At 33.3% G+C, this 18,618-nt stretch overlaps 3 protein-coding genes and 1 non-coding gene across 4 annotated transcripts; 3 read left to right on the forward strand and 1 right to left on the reverse strand.

Annotated features, from left to right (window-relative positions):
* Nucleotides 1-30: 30 nt before the first annotated feature.
* Nucleotides 31-102, forward strand: TRNAM-CAU. The gene has a single exon. It is a non-coding gene; the product is annotated as a tRNA-Met (tRNA).
* A 1,607-nt stretch (nucleotides 103-1,709) lies between these two features.
* On the forward strand, nucleotides 1,710-3,095 carry LOC123225513 (scopoletin glucosyltransferase-like). Its single transcript, XM_044649494.1, has one exon. It carries the CDS (start codon nucleotides 1,710-1,712, stop codon nucleotides 3,093-3,095), a length of 1,386 nt encoding a protein of 461 aa, XP_044505429.1.
* A 2,877-nt stretch (nucleotides 3,096-5,972) lies between these two features.
* LOC123192907 (small polypeptide DEVIL 16) lies at nucleotides 5,973-6,737 on the forward strand. Its single transcript, XM_044605614.1, has one exon. It carries the CDS (start codon nucleotides 6,359-6,361, stop codon nucleotides 6,533-6,535), a length of 177 nt encoding a protein of 58 aa, XP_044461549.1. The 5' UTR covers nucleotides 5,973-6,358; the 3' UTR covers nucleotides 6,536-6,737.
* A 4,907-nt stretch (nucleotides 6,738-11,644) lies between these two features.
* LOC123222423 (cell division cycle protein 48 homolog) lies at nucleotides 11,645-17,029 on the reverse strand. Its single transcript, XM_044645188.1, has 9 exons — nucleotides 16,872-17,029; nucleotides 16,600-16,765; nucleotides 15,715-15,943; nucleotides 13,814-14,580; nucleotides 13,492-13,713; nucleotides 13,328-13,399; nucleotides 12,963-13,244; nucleotides 12,262-12,621; nucleotides 11,645-12,164 (listed from the first exon to the last, which is right to left on the reverse strand). The coding sequence occupies exons 1-9, from the start codon at nucleotides 16,898-16,900 to the stop codon at nucleotides 11,874-11,876; spliced, it is 2,418 nt and encodes an 805-aa protein (XP_044501123.1). The 5' UTR covers nucleotides 16,901-17,029; the 3' UTR covers nucleotides 11,645-11,873.
* Nucleotides 17,030-18,618: the final 1,589 nt, after the last annotated feature.

The raw sequence follows: 18,618 nt of genomic DNA on the forward strand, positions 1-18,618 counted from the left end.
TATAAGATGTTTTGCGAACAATTTTCAACAATCAGAGTGGCGCAGCGGAAGCGTGGTGGGCCCATAACCCACAGGTCCCAGGATCGAAACCTGGCTCTGATATAGAGTGGCTTCCGAAATAGTTTTGCCCCTTGGGCCTGAATTTAAGCCATATAAGTTTTGGGCCTTAAAATTTTAATTTTCCTCACTACAGAAATTACTAAGTAATTATTAAAAGCCTTATATGACGCCAATGTTTTGTCTATCATGAACATAAAAAGGCTATGGTAAAATTTTTATTATTTTCATGCATATGGTTTTGATTATAAAAGAAGGCATATATCCTGCTAGTAGAAAATGTTATTGGCTTTGAGGCAGTCTTGAAAACAGGGGGATTGTTTAAAAGCCATGCCAAGGTTTAGGTTTGATAGTACGATAAATTCTCACTTTTAAAATTCAAAAAACTATTTTTTTACCCATTTATTGAATTTGTATAAAAAAATTTATTAAAATTTTTATTAAATTATTAAAAATATAAAAAAAGGTCTCAAACTAAATAAAACTTTACTTAAAATTTTTTTACACATTTTATTATGTTAGTACAAGTATAAAAAGAAATGTTAATGATATATAATCGTATATAGTTTTTTAAAATATTAGAGGTGTTAAAAAATATTTTTTAAGAGTTTTTTTTAATTTGAAAAAAGTTTGAGGGTATTTTTGAAATTTTAATATATTTTAGGTTTATTAAAAATGACAATTACATTTTTAAATAATTGAACAAAACATAATATATATATATTTATTTATTTATTTGGATATATTGAGGATTAACTCAACAACAAAGCACACATACTTGTCGATAGGGTGAATAGATCTGGATATTTTATTGAAAAATGTATGAACTAAAATCAACCAGTTTTTAAAAATCTAAAACTGAGACATGGACAAATATATTCTTATCCAAAACCTATTCGAAAAGGCTCTTAGTCAAAACCCACTTGTTTAGTTTTGGTTTTAGGCATTGAACACTATTCACTTTACAATTTTTTTCATGTGATGTTTCTTCTTCAATCTTCATGCCACATTAATTAAAAATTGAATAAAAATTTATTTTGATTAATTTCATAATTAATTTTTTATAATTAAACATAATAGTAACATTAGGTATATAAATAAATTATATAAACTAATCTATATAAATTAATATAATAATATCTGATTAATAATTTTAAAATTAAAAAAACAATTACATAATTTAATCACAAACTAACATTTTAATTTATATTAATAAATTTGTATAAATCGATTCTCTGCGTAATTTTATTCTAAATATAGTAAAGTACGAAATAACGTGTAATTCCTGTACTGGCGGCACCGAATAGATTTTATTTACTTACAGAAGTTCTAGCCTGACACGCTTCTTTATGAAAAAAATTCTTTAATTCCGGCCAGTCGCTTTGAATGAAGCAGTCAATTAACATAAACATGTCTTTTTTAATCAGAAGTCTTCGTAAAAATTCTTATAAGAGAAAAAACTATATTATTTTCTGCAGAAAATTTCATTTCTGTGCTTGGTACATAAACAGTGCTCAATTCATCATTTGAAGCTCATATTAGTTAGCACCATTTATCTGAAATCAATGTCATCCATGACGAAATCCCCTTACCAGCTCCATGTATTCTTCTTTCCCTTCATGTCACCGGGCCACCAGATTCCGATGATAGACATGGCCAGACTCTTGGCCGCCCATGGCGTCAAAGCAACAATCATCACTACCCCACTAAACAAGTCTCGCTTCCACTCCATAATCAACCGTGACGTCGTTGACCAAAATCAAACCATCAAAATACTCACTTTAGACTTCCCTTTCGCAGCCGCAAACCTGCCGCCGAACTGTGAAAACCTTGACTCACTGCCATCCAGAGACTTGTCGTATAACTTAAGCAAAGCAATCATGTTGATGCAACCTCAAGCCGATGATCTCGTCCATCGATATCAACCTGATGCCATCATATCCGATCTCAACATCCCATGGACGGCTGAAATTGCGGTAAAGTATGGCATTCCTCGTCTAGTTTTTCATGGATCTAATTTCTTCGCTCTCTGTTTATCAATGGCAGCCAGTCAACATAAGTCAAACGTGCAAGTCAGCAGTGATTCTGAACCATTCTTGGTTCCCGATTTACCTCAGCCGGTTTTCATCACCATGAATCAAATGCCGGACCGGTTCTTTAACAACTTGGGTTTACAGGAATTCTTTGTGAAGATGATTGAAGCTGATCGGAACACGTATGGTGTTGTGGCTAATACTTTTTTTGAGATTGAACCGGAATATGTAAAACATTACGAGAAAGTCACCCGGAAAGTGGTGTTTCCGATTGGACCGGTTTCTTTATTCAACACAAAGGCAGTTGACATGGTGGAGCGAGGAAACAGGGCTTCTATTGGGAAAGATGATTGCATGTCATGGCTAGACTCGAAGGAACCCAACTCGGTGATTTACGTTTGTTTTGGGAGTTTATGCAAATTCGCAAAGTCACAGCTTGTGGAGATTGCTTTAGGCCTTGAAGCTTCAAAAAAGAGTTTCATATGGGTGATCAAAGATGATTCTTTGATGGAGGATTTTGAAAAGGATAGAGGACTGGTGATAAAGGGTTGGGCGCCGCAAGTTCTAATACTGAACCATCCTGCAATTGGCGGGTTCATGACTCACTGCGGGTGGAACTCGGTTCTTGAATCGGTGTGTTCGGGTGTGCCGATGATAACTTGGCCACTCTTTGCTGAGCAGTTTTATAATGAGAATTTAGTGATAAATCAATTGAAAATCGGAGTTCCGATCGGGGTGGAGAGGGGGTTGACTTGGGGAGAGGAGGAGGAGATTGGTGTTTTGGTTAGGAAAGAGCAAGTTGAGGAGGTGGTGAGTCGGTTGATGAACGGTGGCGATGATGAGGTGGTAGGTATTAGAAAAAGAGTAAATCAACTCAGGGAATCGGCGAGAATGGCGACAAGCAAAGGCGGCTCTTCTTATAGGAACATCGGCCTTTTGATAGACGATCTTTCGAATCAAAGGGAGAAAAGATTATCACAGAAACGGGAAACATCCGATTACTGATGATGAAATTTTCCCTGTATTAATTGTTATGGTCAATGATTTTAAAGAAACTTAATAAAAAATCAAGTCTTAAGATGTAAAGGCGATACATTGATTTTTACATATTCCGGTTATAACCATAATCTACGTCGACTCCAACAAATTTAAATTGGCCAAAAGACTTATCCCCACGCAAGGTTTAGAGTATTTTTAAATTTTTATACATAAAATTTTAAAAATTTAAATTTTCTTCTATTATCTAATTTCTTTTAAAATTTTTTATCAAAATTAAGAATAAAAGCGTTATTTTATAATAATATTAAAAAATATATAAAATTTTACATTATTTTTTCTTTAGTATAAAAAACTAACTATTTTGCTTAAAATTAAATTTTAAAAAATTATATTTTTTCGTTAACAAATGATAACTACTCTCTCTCTTAATGATGTTTCCCTCTTCAACACTCTCTTCTAATCGACAAATCTTTTGTCTGGATGACGAAAGATTCAAACAATGAATCTAGATTGATAACCACTCTCTCTCTTAATGATGTCTCCCTCTTTGACACTCTCTTTCGATTGACAAATATTTTACTTGGATGACAAAAGATTCAAACAACAAATCTAGACGAAATTGATTTCTCTTAATTTGTCCGTATAAGTATTGATTTATAATTGCTTTTAACTTCATTTTTAATGTCTATTTTTTCAATAGAGTATTTAGACCTGTTCACTCCTACTAGTGAGTGAAGGTGCTATGGCTTAATTGCTACATAACCTATTCATGTATATATTTTTTAAATTAAAAAGGCTTTAATTTTATTAATTTATTCGATAACTAAATTTGCAATCAACAAACTCAATTAACTACAGTTGTTAAGTGTATAATTTAAATCTGATTTGGTTCATCTAGTCTTCACTTCAATAAGAGAACCCTCACAAACATAGTAAGCAGAAAGCGGGAGATGATCTTCCATTTGTGAGGACAGACGATAAAGAAGAAAACTTTGGTCTCCAACCAGTGACAGGCGATGGAGAGACCTGTGTTTACTTGGACTGCCCCAACGCCTTTCTATTTTCCCTTTCAATTCACCCACCAAAGTCGTTTCTTTCACCCTCACTTTAATTTCCTCACCCTCGTAATCCAGCACAATCTCGAATTCCGGGTCTCCGGCGAGGGGCGAAACCTCGAGAAAAACGGTATGAATATATTCCTCGCCAACAATTTGATCACTCACTAGCACTTCGCCATTAGCCTTGAGAGTTTGTCTTTCTATCTTCACATCTAGAAGGAATTGGATGTGTTCTTTCAAATCAAGAACAGTTGCGGACCAAGGGAGTGAGATGTCAGGAACCAACTTTCTGCCCTCAATTCTGACGACCATTTCGTCTTCATCGATCATGGTAAAATTATTTGAATTAAAATCTTTAAATTGAGTGGAGATTAAATAAGTGTAAAATGAAAAAAAGATGCTGAAATGCGTGTTACATATGTCATTCTTACTTCGTTTCTTTGGAGGGTCATGAGAGATCTGCTACACTTGTAAGTCATTGCATGCATTTAACTCTTACTGATTGTCACTTTCTTCAGATGAGTACTTGTAATGGCTAATCACTAATGGCGAGGACAAACACAGTAAGCTTGAAGGAGGACGTGTTACAAGACCTTGTCAATGGAGTCACTATTGAAAAAAAAAAAAAACCAAAAGACTTGTTCCCACTCAAGGTTTCATGGAATCTTCAACTCTCGTTCAATAATTTTCATAATCTTAAATACTTTAAAATTTACTGTTAGGGATTCAGTTAAAAATATTTTAAAAAATTAAAAATTTATCATATTTTTCTTTATTAGTTTAAAAATTTAATAATTTTTTCACTCAAAATTTAAGAAGTGATTATTTTTTTTCTAGAGTTTTTTTCCGTAATTACTTTTTTATGAACTTTGTCATCTCTAACTGTATTCTCTCTCCCTTCTAGTCTCTCTTCCTCTATTTTGTATGAGATGAAGATAATGAGCTTTCATTTGAGACGAAAATGACGATAATCATCTCTCCCCTTGGGTTTATTATTGAATGCATTAAACTATTATTTAACTTCTAATAACACTAAATAGATATATGATATGACAAATTTTTCCATATTTGGTTATTTTCGTGCAGTCATATGGATGGCTTTTTAGTGTATATTTTGTGTCAAATAATTGAAACTTTCCAAAGAATAACATGTCACATTTTGATGAATTTTCAAATAAATTTTGTATCAAAATATATAAAATTTCTTTTAAGGTGAATTAAAGATTAAGTGAGTTTAAGTAGTTACAGTGACCCAGAAAAGAGCCATGGATGTTAGCCAAGAGAAGGCAACAGTGATAAGTGAAGAAGGCTAAACTTTAAATGAAATAATTAATGAAAGATTGCCAAAGATGCAGACGGAATTTGAAGATGATAAAAAGCTTAAGCGTGGGCCTTCTGGCTGATAATGAGAGATGGCGACCCATCAATTAAGAGACCTCCTAAGATAAAAAAAGGTTAATTGAAACCGGCTTAGCAGCACATGGCAGGCCCCATCTCCAGAATCTCTGACACTCTTTGTTGGATCGTACAATTCTCAATCATCAACCCCTTTTTTTCTTTTTAACTTAATTGAAACCCTCTACTTCTTCCTCCTCTTCTCTGCTAAGCCTCAGATAAGCCTAACTAATTAAGCATAATTTTAATGGTGATTGTGTCGTTAAATTATTGGTTATTCAAAGAATTAATTACAAAAAGTTCTAATTTGGACCAAGGAAAAGACATTTTCTCTATTATTGTTTGAGCGTGTTCAGTGATCGCCACTTCCTTAACTTTTATCTTTCTTTCTCCAGGATCCTGTTAATCATACAAGAAAAATAGGACACCCGCGTGACCCTACAGCAATTCAAACGCGCTTGCGGAAAATTTTCTAATATCAGTACTTGCATTATTCATAAGCCTATTGGCTGCCTTCTCTTACTATATAGCAATTCAAAATGCTGCCTCGTTTAGTGGGTTAGGGTTTAGAAGAGTTGATAATATTAATTTCAGGTGAAAATTAGGCAGGAAGAACATTGGTCCATACTGGTTTTTTTTTTTTTTAAATATATTATAGCCAAATTTAGAGAACTGGCATAATTAGCCCATCCCACCATTGTCTCTCAATCCTCTTTCTATATATACATACACCAGTCTTGCCCACTTCTCTCTACCTTTCATAATTTTACTGCTTACACTAGCAGCAGTGATACCAGCAGCTGAGGAAACTTATCCATGGCAGCAGGCAAGGAAATATACACAAACAGCTTTAATAATCAGCACGCCTGTGACCGTTGCAGATCCTTTGGGCAGAAGTGCAGTCATCTTTTGAAGAAGCAACGAGCGAAATTCTACATCCTCCGCCGTTGCATAGCAATGCTCGTCTGCTGGCGCGAGCGTGGCGAGTCTTGATTGATACTTCAGATTGCAGCTTTGTTTACTTGACTTTGCTATATATAGTGTGATAATAGAATTACATACTTTTTGTAATTGTAGCTTATATTTTAGGATAACTCAGTAGAGAGCTTGATGAAATTATTAGCTTCTCAAATAAATTAATGGTAGATCTGTCCATGTTTCTATAATTTATGCAACTTAATTTCTCCTTTTTTCCTCTTCTCCTTTCTCTGAATGAAGTTCAGGCTGAGGTTTTAAAGGCACAATGGATGTCACAAATTCTTCATTTCTCCTTCATCTCTCTTCTTCTTCGAGATTGTAGCCACTGTTAAAGGACCAGAGTTTCAACATAATTCTGGGTTGAAGATAAAGTTTTTTATGTTGAATTCTTCAAGCAAATTTAGATTAAAAGCAAAGTTTTATTAACATAAAAATTTAACAAGATTCTTCTCTTCATTTGACATTATCATTACTAAAAAAGAAACTAAGGAAAAAACTTCTAATTATTTTTCACACGCAGTTTCTTCTTCCTGTAACTCAAATGGGATATACAATTAAACAGCTTTCACTGATTAAACATGAAAGCATTATGATAAAAGCATGAAGACATGTGGAGTTGATATTGTTGGGGATATGATTTGTGAATTTCAAAGACAATATAAGCATAAGGGCTGATGCTTAGGGAACATCAGACAAGAGAAAAAAAATTTAGAATTGTGTTGCTCGATCGGGCCATGGGCAGCCTTCAATTTCTAGTCTTGTGTCCTCAAATCCCACCAAGTTCTAGTTATTGTTTCTAAATAGTGGAACAAAATCCAATGGTCAAGATCAAATGGAGTGGCTGGCCATACTTTGAACACCACATGATGCAAAAATTTATGTATTTTTCAATAATACAGAGAATCAAAGTTAAATCTATCATAAATTAAAAAGCATTAGTTCTTTTGTAGGTGTGGATTTGAGCTGATTCCTATTAAATCTATGACTTGACTTGAATGAGAAGTTTGAGTGGAACTTCAATTAGGTTTTGAATTGATTCTTTTGTTTATCTAATGACATAATCCGTGATACTATTTGTCCATTAAATGACGTGTTACTTTATTGACAATCTAATTCAAATTAAACATTATAATTTCGGTTTGAAATCAAGTTAACCCTAAGTTTAAATTAATTTGAGTCAAATTGACACCTTCCGAACTTATGATATATATGGGTGCTAAGGCAAAATGTTAATGGCAAGTGAGCCCATTCCCTTTGTGAAACTCAACACAGTCACTATTTGGGATACTATTTGTACATGCCTGTTCTTCAAAGAAGCATGACCTAACTTTGATTGCTTTGGGAAAAGAAACAAGTAGGGATGACAACAGGGAGGAGATCTTAATCCCCATTCCTATCCCTGTCCCTATTTCTATTACATAAATGATAAAGATTTCTTATCTCTTCCCCATAAAGAAAAATTTTTTTCTCATCCCTTCTTTGTCTTTGTGAAGAAAAAATTTATTTCTTGTATCTGTGAGAAAAAATCTATTCTTCAAACCTTTTAAACACAACATAAATATATTAAATAACAAAATTAAGTAAAATCAAAATCAATTCACTATTTTAAATATCACAAATATCATATATTAACCATTTTAATATACACAATAAAAATCTAAATAAATTTGAAAAACATAAATAATTTAAAACTATAAAGATATATTAGTATTTTAAATAAATATATTAATATAAAATGATGGGGACAAAAGTAGGACGGGGCAGGGCGAGAACGAGGTGGGACAAGGACAGGACTTATGTATCTTCATCTCCGATTCTAAGGATTTTTTTTGTCTCTATCCTAATCTATTTCCCCATTTTTATCAAGAAATCTTCTTTTTATTAAAGTTGAGGCTCCTAAATTCAGATCAAAATTGTTATCTTTAGATACAAGTAATACAATATAGTAGCCTGATCATGCACAGTAAAAGTGAAAAAGAAAATCAAATATTAAAATCTAAAGGTGAAAAGCATAATGCAAAAGGATTATATACATACAAACTCCTTTGGAGGTGTTTGGTTGGAGATAGATAAAAATGATTTTATATATATATATATATATATATATATATATATATATATATATATATATATATATATATATATATATATATATATATATATATATATATATATATATATATATATATATACCCATCGTAATATATCAAATAATATAAGAGATAATTTTATTATTATTTTCACTTAAGGTACTGAAAAATCACTAAAATTTTTTTAGGATAAAAATAACCTCATTTTTAGTTAATATAATAAGTAACATAAGAAAATATTTTAAGTTATTTAAGTAAAATAATATACTAATATTTATTTATTACCTCTCTAATCAAATACGATATTTATTTATATTTATAAAAATTTATTAAATATATTAATTATTTATATCTAGTAATCTTTTATTAAATATAAAATAATTTATACTTAGTAATTTAAAAAAAAATTAGTTTTATAACCTTTTAATTTTGACCATGATGTAAATTGACATGAGAGATGCTATGAAAATGAAAATACTGTTTGAATAATTAAAAAGACAATTGCGGTAAGGAAATAATTAGGGTGAAAAAAGAAAATACAAGAAAAGAAAAAAGTGATTAAAATTTGCAAAGGAGTGGGTTCTAAGCATCCAAGCAGCAAGGGTTTAAATTCTTTTTGAGAGTATTTTAAAATTAAAATTTTGATTTATTTAATATAATAATTATGAAATTGATCATCAAATTTAAAATTTTATAGTTATTAGGAGTAAAGTTGCTCAATATATAAAAAAGTGAGGAAATTGAAAGAAAAAGAGTTGTGGGTTGTAGATGCAGGGCCATTGATGCATGGAAAATGTCAGCCGACAGCGAGATTCCTTATAGAGGAAAGGAGTGTGTATCCTTTCTCCCATTCTCAGTGCCGCTCGTGCGGCCACTAGCTTTACGTACTCCATCATCTCTTCCTTTTCCAGTTTGACCTTTCATCGTCCTTCTCCCTCATATATCACCATGAAAAATTTTCATAACTTTGGCAAGTTCTTCAACCCACAATTCCCTTGATTTAATTTTCTTTCACATGATAAACTGTTCTAAGCATCAAATTGCAAGCATTTCAACGGAAAATTACAGTTGGGTTGATGGCGATTGATGGGGTGAGAAATGAAAATTTGAGAGTGTGAAGAAAGATGGCCCGCCAAACACGTGAAATTCTGACAAGGGTTTTGAATTGTAGCAGACATGAACAATTGAAATGTAGTAATTACTGGCAGTGTTTTCATGTAGGAGAAATTGAAGACTTTCCACGTTGAAACGCACGTGTGGGTTAAAGGAAAAGGACCACTGATGAGTAAAGTAGTAAATAATAATAATAATAAAGGATTGATAGACAGTGGAAATCCCTTCTCTCCCTTTCTTTTTAGGTTATCTTCTTCAACCACTTGTCAGTAGTCGCAGAAATTTTTGGCTCAGTCACTATTTTCCACCCTACTTTGATGAAACTTCTCATATATATTAAATTTAGTTTCTTTTTTAAAACTAAATTAGTAAAAAGACAAAAGATGCCATCCATCTTTACTGAAGTTAAATAATAGTCTAGCTATAAAAATGATTAGGGTTGGGAAACATAAAAGAATAACACCTAAATTAGAGAGAATAATATAGGAAACCAAAAAATAGAGTTGAAGAGTCATCAAAACAGTATCTAAAGTTAAAGAAAGGATGAAGTCATAAAGCCACAACAAGATATTGAAAACAAAAGAACAATGTTAGAGCGTGACTAAAACAGTTATTTGAAGTTGAAAACACTGAAGAACACATTGAAAACAAGAGAATAATCTTGAAAAACTGCAAAAATAGTGTTAGAAGTTAGAAGACAATATTGGAAAAAACCATCTGGAGGCATTGAAATAGAAGAACAACATCAGAATTAAGAAAAACAACTATGATACACATCTTTTGAATTTGGAAATCATTACTTTTAGACCCTCCAATTTCCATCTCGGTATTATCTAATATCCAAGAAATGAGAAAGTAGAAAAAAAAGAAAATAAAAAGAAGATAAAACATTAAAAATTAGCAAAACGGTTTGTTTGAGTATTAGAATTTTTAGGAAAAAGACTTGAGTTCAAATATAGGGTGAAAATTAAATTTATTTACTCTTATTATATATTGTTTGGGATTAAACTTTGATTAGATTCTCCCTGCAATAGCCTGATTGGATCTCATTCTCACGACATTAACAAATTTAAGAAACAAAAATCGCGATGCTGTCTTATAGATTATTATTATAAATAGAATACCTTAAGCCGTTGATCTATGAAAGAAGTTAATATTTTTTTATCAGTGTTCTTTCCTAGAAACAAAATTTGTAATAAGCCATTTAACTTTCTCTTCTCAATTATACTTTCACATCTATACTTTGATTTCATGTTATTAATGTAATTATAGAGATACATACATTATTGATAGTAATTAACCCTCAATTATAACGATTATATAAAATTTATATCAATATTCCTTTGAAGCAGGCAAAATGGGACAAAGGAATGCTGATAGTTCTCTATAGACTGCACTTGCGTATGAGATCGATACCAAAATGAAATATGTTGTTTGTAGGATTTTATTTTGGCAAGAGCATAGACATGGAGACCTTAGCATATTGAAAGTTTTGGTTGAGAGTAAGAAAGAGACCCAATTTAAGTTTGCCTACGAATTACTATATGTTCATAAAACACCAGAAAAAGAAAAATTGTTGGTTTGAGAGGGGAGAGGCTATGCCCCCCAAAGAGGACATGATTGAAGTGTATATAAAAAATGAAATGATATTATGTTCAATATGATATTATCGAGACTAGAGATGAAGACAGGGTGGACGAGAGGAAAAGATGAAAGGGTGAAAAGATCGAAGGCTAAGCAGTATGCAAGGACAATAATATACACCAAGTCAATTTTCTTTTTCAAATTTTTTCATGTGGGATTGTCCCCCATAAAGTAGCTTAGTCTAATCAATACCTAACTATATATATACATATATATATATATATAGCCCTTGGCAATTGGCATCCAATCATTATATGAGAACTCTTAACAACTAATATTCACTTTTTGTCAAAGTTTCATGCCCCATCCATTATCAAAATAGAGATTTTCTGTTCTCTTCCAACTTCAAAAGGTCACCACAAGTAATCATCCCAAAGGGCTTCTTTGGGTCTGAGATAGTAATGTTGAAGCTTTCACTATCCATCACGAGTAATGCATATCATCAAATAAACAAGCATAGAAGTTGACATAAGCATAAGTTAAACAGACACAACATTAAACATTATTTAACTGTAAAGGTCATCATCATCCGCACCACCAGCAGTTGCAGCAAAAGGATCTGATGCAGCAGCACCTGTTCCAGCTTCTGGAAACCTAAATTCAGATCCGAACCCTCTCGACTGCTGCAAAGTTTGTGCAAATGCCTGGTATTTCCGTATGTCAGCATCACTGACACTCCTTCGAGCATATTTCATTGATTCTTCAAAATGGGCTGCTTTGATCTCTGCCACTTCATCTTCCACATCCTCTTCCATTGCCTCCGGGTTCTCCCTTCTCCTCCTCTCCCTCTCAATATCCTGAAATAAACAAGAATCCCATCATTATATTATTCTTGGTCTCTATAACATAGCTCAGGAAGGAAAATGTTAATATCACATAATCAGTGGAACTTACTTTCTCAATATTCTCTCTAATGGCATATTTGCATGCCCGTTGGCATATTTCTGTAATATCTGCACCGCTGAAGCCTTGAGTATACTTAGCAAGTGCTCTGAGGTCAACATCTTTGGAAACTGGTGATTTCCTCAAGCAAGCCTTAAAAATTTGATGACGAGAATCCTCGTCAGGGAGAGGAATATAAATCAACTGGTCAAGACGACCAGGACGCAGAAGTGCAGGATCAATGATGTCTGGTCTGTTTGTGGCCCCGATAATGAAGACAGTTTTCTTTGCAGACATACCATCCATCTCAGTCAGGAGCTGGTTTAAAACCCTATCAGCTGCACCACCAGCATCTCCTACACTGCTTCCTCTCTGCAAGTAGCAAATGCAAGTAAAAGCCAGAAGCAAAATATGGAATAAATCATCACAATTCTCCAACAGAAGGATAGGTGAGCTAAGAACAATCCAGACGTATTTCCATGGTCAAACTAAACAAATATAATAAGTGATTCTCGTCTTTAACAAAATTTTTAAAATTTCAGCAGTATTAATTTTAAATTAAAATTGCAACAGAACTTTTTCAGGTAGCGCTGTTGTCAATCATGAAAGTCATAATCCCCTAGCTTGTGTAATTGTAGACATTTACCACATCCAAAAATAGTCAATGCGATCTAAAATAAGTTGAAATCATTAAGGGAAAGAGCAAAACAAACCTGGGTAGCAATTGAGTCGAGTTCATCAAAGAACAGGACACAAGGAGCTGACTGTCGAGCCTTGTCAAAGATTTCCCTTACATTGGCCTCACTCTCTCCAAACCACATTGTAAGCAGTTCAGGACCCTTGACACTGATGAAATTAGCTTGACATTCATTGGCAATAGCTTTGGCCAGAAGGGTTTTCCCACATCCAGGAGGACCATAAAAAAGGACTCCCTTTGAGGGTGACATTCCAAATTTCTCAAATTTCTCAGGATGCTCCACTGGATATTGAACAGTCTGTGCACAAAAATACAAATTTATCAAATTTTTTATTTTACATAGATGAAGGATTAAGTAACCCATGAATCAACTGTAGTTACCTCTTGGAGCTCCCTCTTAACATTCTCAAGTCCTCCAATATCCTCCCAACTGACATTGGGCACTTCAACCACCTGATTACAAAATTCTTAATGAGATACTCAACCAATGAAAAAAATAATAATAGTAATGAAGTTCCAACTAGAAATATCTTGATAATACTCACAGTTTCTCGTAGAGCAGATGGGTTGCTAGTTCCAAGGGCAGTCTTGAAGTGTTCATCTGTAACTGCCATAGAATTGAGTATCTCAGCATCTATTGTCTCATCTTCTAGGTCAATCACATCCATCTTCTCCCTGATGCACTGAAGAGCAGCCTCAGTACAAAGCGCTGCTAGATCAGCACCAACATAACCATGTGTGTCCTTTGCAATTCTTTCCAAATCTACCTGCACAGTACAAAACAGAAAATTCCACAAAATTACGTGAGATTTCTTTCGGAAAGTAGAATATCGAACAACAAAAAATAAAATAGGATTTGAACAGTACATCATCAGAAAGCTTCATGTTCTTTGTGTGGATACGGAGAACTTCAAGACGCCCAACTTCATCCGGCACTCCAATGTCTATTTCTCTATCGAATCTACCAAACCTTCTCAGAGCTGGGTCAACGCTGTTGGGACGATTTGTAGCTCCAATAACGATCACATGTGCACGGGATTTCAGTCCATCCATGAGTGTCAAGAGCTGGGAGACAATCCTCCTTTCAACTTCCCCATGAGTTTTCTCTCGTTTGGGAGCAATTGAATCTATCTCATCAATAAAAATAATTGAAGGAGCATTTTTTTCTGCCTCCTCAAACGCTTTCCTAAGATTACTTTCACTCTCTCCAGCCAATTTTGACATAATCTCTGGTCCATTGATACAGAAGAAGAAAGCACCAGTTTCATTAGCAACGGCACGGGCAATCAGTGTTTTCCCAGATCCAGGAGGTCCATAAAGCAAAATTCCTTTTGGTGGCTTCACACCAATTGACTTGAAGAGCTGTGGATGCCTCAATGGAAGCTCCACTAATTCTCGAATCTGAGCCATCTGCTTTCTGACACCACCAACATCATCATAACCAACTTCATCTAATCTATCCTCATCCTCCCTTCTAACTGGCTCTCCTTCACAGAAGATCTCAGTATCAGGGGCAACCACACAGTACTCAGCAGGGTCAGTCTCAATAACCTTGAACTCCACACTTCTCATTCCTCCTCTCACAAGGAATAGATCACCTTTCCTCACCGGACGATATGCCTCCAGAAAATAAGCTGCAATCATTTAGGCAATAGACTCAGAAATAATAAAATCCACCAAAAATATATCAACAATAAGTCAAATCTATTATATTTGGCCAAAACTAATGATAACCAAACACCATGATAAAGCCAATGTTTTATCATACAAGAGTAAAACAAATCTATATCAAAGAAAATTTAGAATAGTCGGTTCTAACAAATTCCAGAAATAGCTTTAGAGTTTTCAAAAACAATCTTAGTGTAAAAATAAAAAGGTGAAATTTTGCCAAAAAAATCATTAAATTGATCACAAATTGCAAAGTGCCGTTTCAATATTCAGAAATGGATCCAATCACCATAGAAAAGCAATGCCAAACTAAAAGAAATTAAGGAAAACTAGAAGTTCACTGCCAACAACATGTAGGTTATCTACTGAATTATGAACTCTGCAAATTAGAAAAGGAAGAAGGCAAAGAATTAAGTGTCTGTACATACTAGACAGACATGGCGATAAATTTTTCTGTTTTTTTATATACCAAAAAGCAAAGTATATTATTACTAGAAGAGGTGAAAATTTTACACATTCAGCAAACTAGCAAACCTGCCCTTAGAACTTAATTTTGCAAACCAAAAACTAAACATTGCTATTACAAGAATTTTAGATACTTGATGGATACCCTAATATTCTTGAACAATTTATGGTAGTACAATTAATTTTTATTATTTGCAAAGCAATTATAGAGCTAAAAATGAGTGAAACAGTAGGATTAAAAGGAATTCAAGGAAGGTTGGGTTCCTCTACAAACCACGGGCGGGTAAAAGACAAAACCTGTAACATATGTAAATATCTAGATAGAAAAGGCTTAACTAAAGGCTTGAAAGACTAATTACACATAAAAGTATAGCTTCTGTAGACAGAGCAAAATAGGAATCAAACAACCATAAGATTTAAGAAATTAAACTCCACAACTGAAGCTTGAACCAGCCTCATCAGAGTGCACAAAACCAATCCAAATAACAACTTCATACAAGTCAATCTTGACTATCAAAAGAGTGTTCCTAAAATTTCTATTACAAAACCAAAAACCAATGGTATTATATACAGATTGGTTATCTATTAACAGGCCTACTAAGGAAACCATAAATTTTTGTAGAAACAAAACTCACGTTTCAAATATGCATCAAAGAGATTTCCAGTAACCCCTTCAATTGTGTCATCGACAGGTAATATGTGCACACGCTTTCCGTATTTAACATCAGGACACTGGTGAACAGAAACAACATCTCCAAGCCTAACCCTCAAGTTTGACCTCACCACCTTGTTCATCCTTATCTTTGGTTCATCACACGTATCATCAGCAAGAGCAATACAGATAGTGTCTTTCCTTTTCTTTCCCTGAAAACCAAAAGCAGGAAATAAGATATTTGAATATAATTTACAATTGTTTTACCAATAACATGGGATCTCAATACTATTGAAACAAAAAAGAGTCTCATGACTGACACTAAACCACTACCATGGCCCGAAAACAGATAGAGTAGTCTTGGCATAAGGCCAAAAATACGAAATATATAGATAAAACCTCAAACTCAAAGCTCTGGGAGTTTGTTTCATAATCTAGCAATTTACAATAATAGCACTCAACACACTATAACGTTACCGGATAAGAAACTGCATATTTCAGGTAAATGGTTCCAACTGAATTGAAACCTATGATCTCCAACTGATATCAAAGTTTGTAATTACATAAATAATATTACCATATGACGACAAATATTCCAAAATTAAAATAACGAATTGCATAGATAATACATTCCCTAACACAATTTCAATCACAATTCACTAGGACAAAATTTCGTTCCACATTATAACATAACTCCAAAAGAAACATATGAAAAAACGAAAGTAGATTAGCCTGAAACCCTCATTGCGGAAACAATTAAACATATCCCAATCATAGTCAACGCAAAGACATAATAAAACACTTATATAGAACAACCGAATCATCATCATACAACAAAGCAAACAAAAACCCAAGAAAAAAATAAAACCTTGATCAAGATCGTGTCACCGCGAAAGAGCTGGAGCTTCTCCATGGTATCCGGGTGAAGCGCAACCACAGAGTTATCGTCGTTTACAGCTTCATCTACAACGAGACGATTCGGCGCCTTCTTCCGCTCCAAAATTGCCGTGCTAAAATCCCTCTTCGTCCCCTTACTACAAGATGAAATCAAACGAAACGTTGAAACGAAATTGAAAACACAAGTTGCGAAAACATAAAAACAAAATGAAAAATGGAATAAAATTGATATCTAAAACGTACGAATCGGAGGATTCAGCTTGATTGGACATGGTGACTTGAGTAATTTGAGTTGAACGAGATCTGAAACAAGTGTTGTTGAGTAATTTATAGAGAAGAATAGCTGCCTTTCTTGTTTGTAGAGAAAGAATTTTGGGTTTTGGTCTTCTAGAGTCAGATGGAAGTTTTGAATTAATTTTAGGCCATTCTTTTCCACCCCAAAGTTGGATGAAATTACTTACCTACCGTTAAAGTTTGAAAAGTCTAATTTTAATCGTCACCTGCCACTTTCATTGATAAATTTCATTTAATTTTAAGGTAAATCATATCCATAGTTAATATAATAATAAAAATACTTTCACTATTTAATACAAATTTTAATTATTATTATCCTTAATTTTATTAAAATCATAAAAAAATTCTAATAAAAAATTAAAATTTAATTAATTAATTATTATCTAATAATATTTAATTTACTAATTTATCTCTCAATAATTATAATTATAATTTATTAAATTTATTTTTCTGAAAAATATTTTTCCTTTTTTTCTTTTTTCTTCTATCATTTTCAATTTTTAATGAGTTTCACTCAGACTAAGTTTGAATTCAGTTTGGTTTGAGAGAAACTAAATTTGAATTTGACTTGATGTTGACTATAATAGCAAGCTAAACACAACTTGACACAATAATTTTTTATTAAAATTTCTCCAATAATTATAATTTTAATATATTAATTTTAATTTTTTAAGAAAATTTCCTTATTTTTTTATTCTCTCTTCTCTAGTATTCTTTAAAACTTCATGCAAATTTTTACTTATTTTTTAATGTTTTGAATAGGGATGGCAATGGGGAGGGGCGGGGAGGAGATATCAATCCCCGTCCCCGTCCCCGTAAGGGATATCAACCCCCATCCCCGCGCCGTCCCTGTTACGGGGATAAAAAATAATCCCCGTCCCCTCCCCGCGAAAGAAAATCTCCTCTCTATCCCCTCTCCGTCCCCGCGGGGAAAAATCCCCTCTCCATCCTCGCCCCGTCCCCACGGGGAAAAATCCCCTCCCCATCCCCGCGGGGAAAAATCCCCTCCGAATACCCGTAAATATAAATTTTAATTCTTTTATGTATTTCAATAAATAAAATAAATCATATTCTCCCAAAATATCACTTGCTACAAGAGCTATAAAATATTCATTATTATTTTTGTTCAAATACAAAGTTTTCATAAAATCTAACAATATGCAATAATCAATCTCTTCATTAGTAGCTCTTCATGTATGTGATTTAGGGTAATTTTATAATAAAATTAAATTTAACACTTTTCATTCACTTCAATTGATTTTATCAAGTTTATAATTTTTTTTTTTGTGTAAAACCTGGTGGATTGACTAACTAAGTTTTGAAGTTGAAATAAAATTAATTTGATGTATTTGCATTTTATGATAATGAGATTCTGGGGTCTTTTTAATATATTAGATTAATAGTTCAGAAATTAGTAAAAACTGATAATTGATAATTCAAAAATTAGTAAAATTAAAGTTATAGTTTTAATAAATCATAATGTAAAAATTTCTAGAACTTAATAGTTTAGAAATTATTATATTAATATATTAGATTTAAGGGATGGGAAGGGGTGGGGTGGGGAGGGGATGGGCCGGGCCGGGCCCGGACGGGGCGGGGAGGGGAGGGGAGGGGAAGGGAGGGGCGGGGCGGGGCGGGGAAATATGTATCCCCGTCCCCAACTACGGGGATTTTTTTCATCCCCATCCCCGCCCCT

This window comes from Mangifera indica, chromosome 1, assembly GCF_011075055.1.
Source record: "Mangifera indica cultivar Alphonso chromosome 1, CATAS_Mindica_2.1, whole genome shotgun sequence".
Lineage (NCBI taxonomy): Eukaryota > Viridiplantae > Streptophyta > Magnoliopsida > Sapindales > Anacardiaceae > Mangifera > Mangifera indica.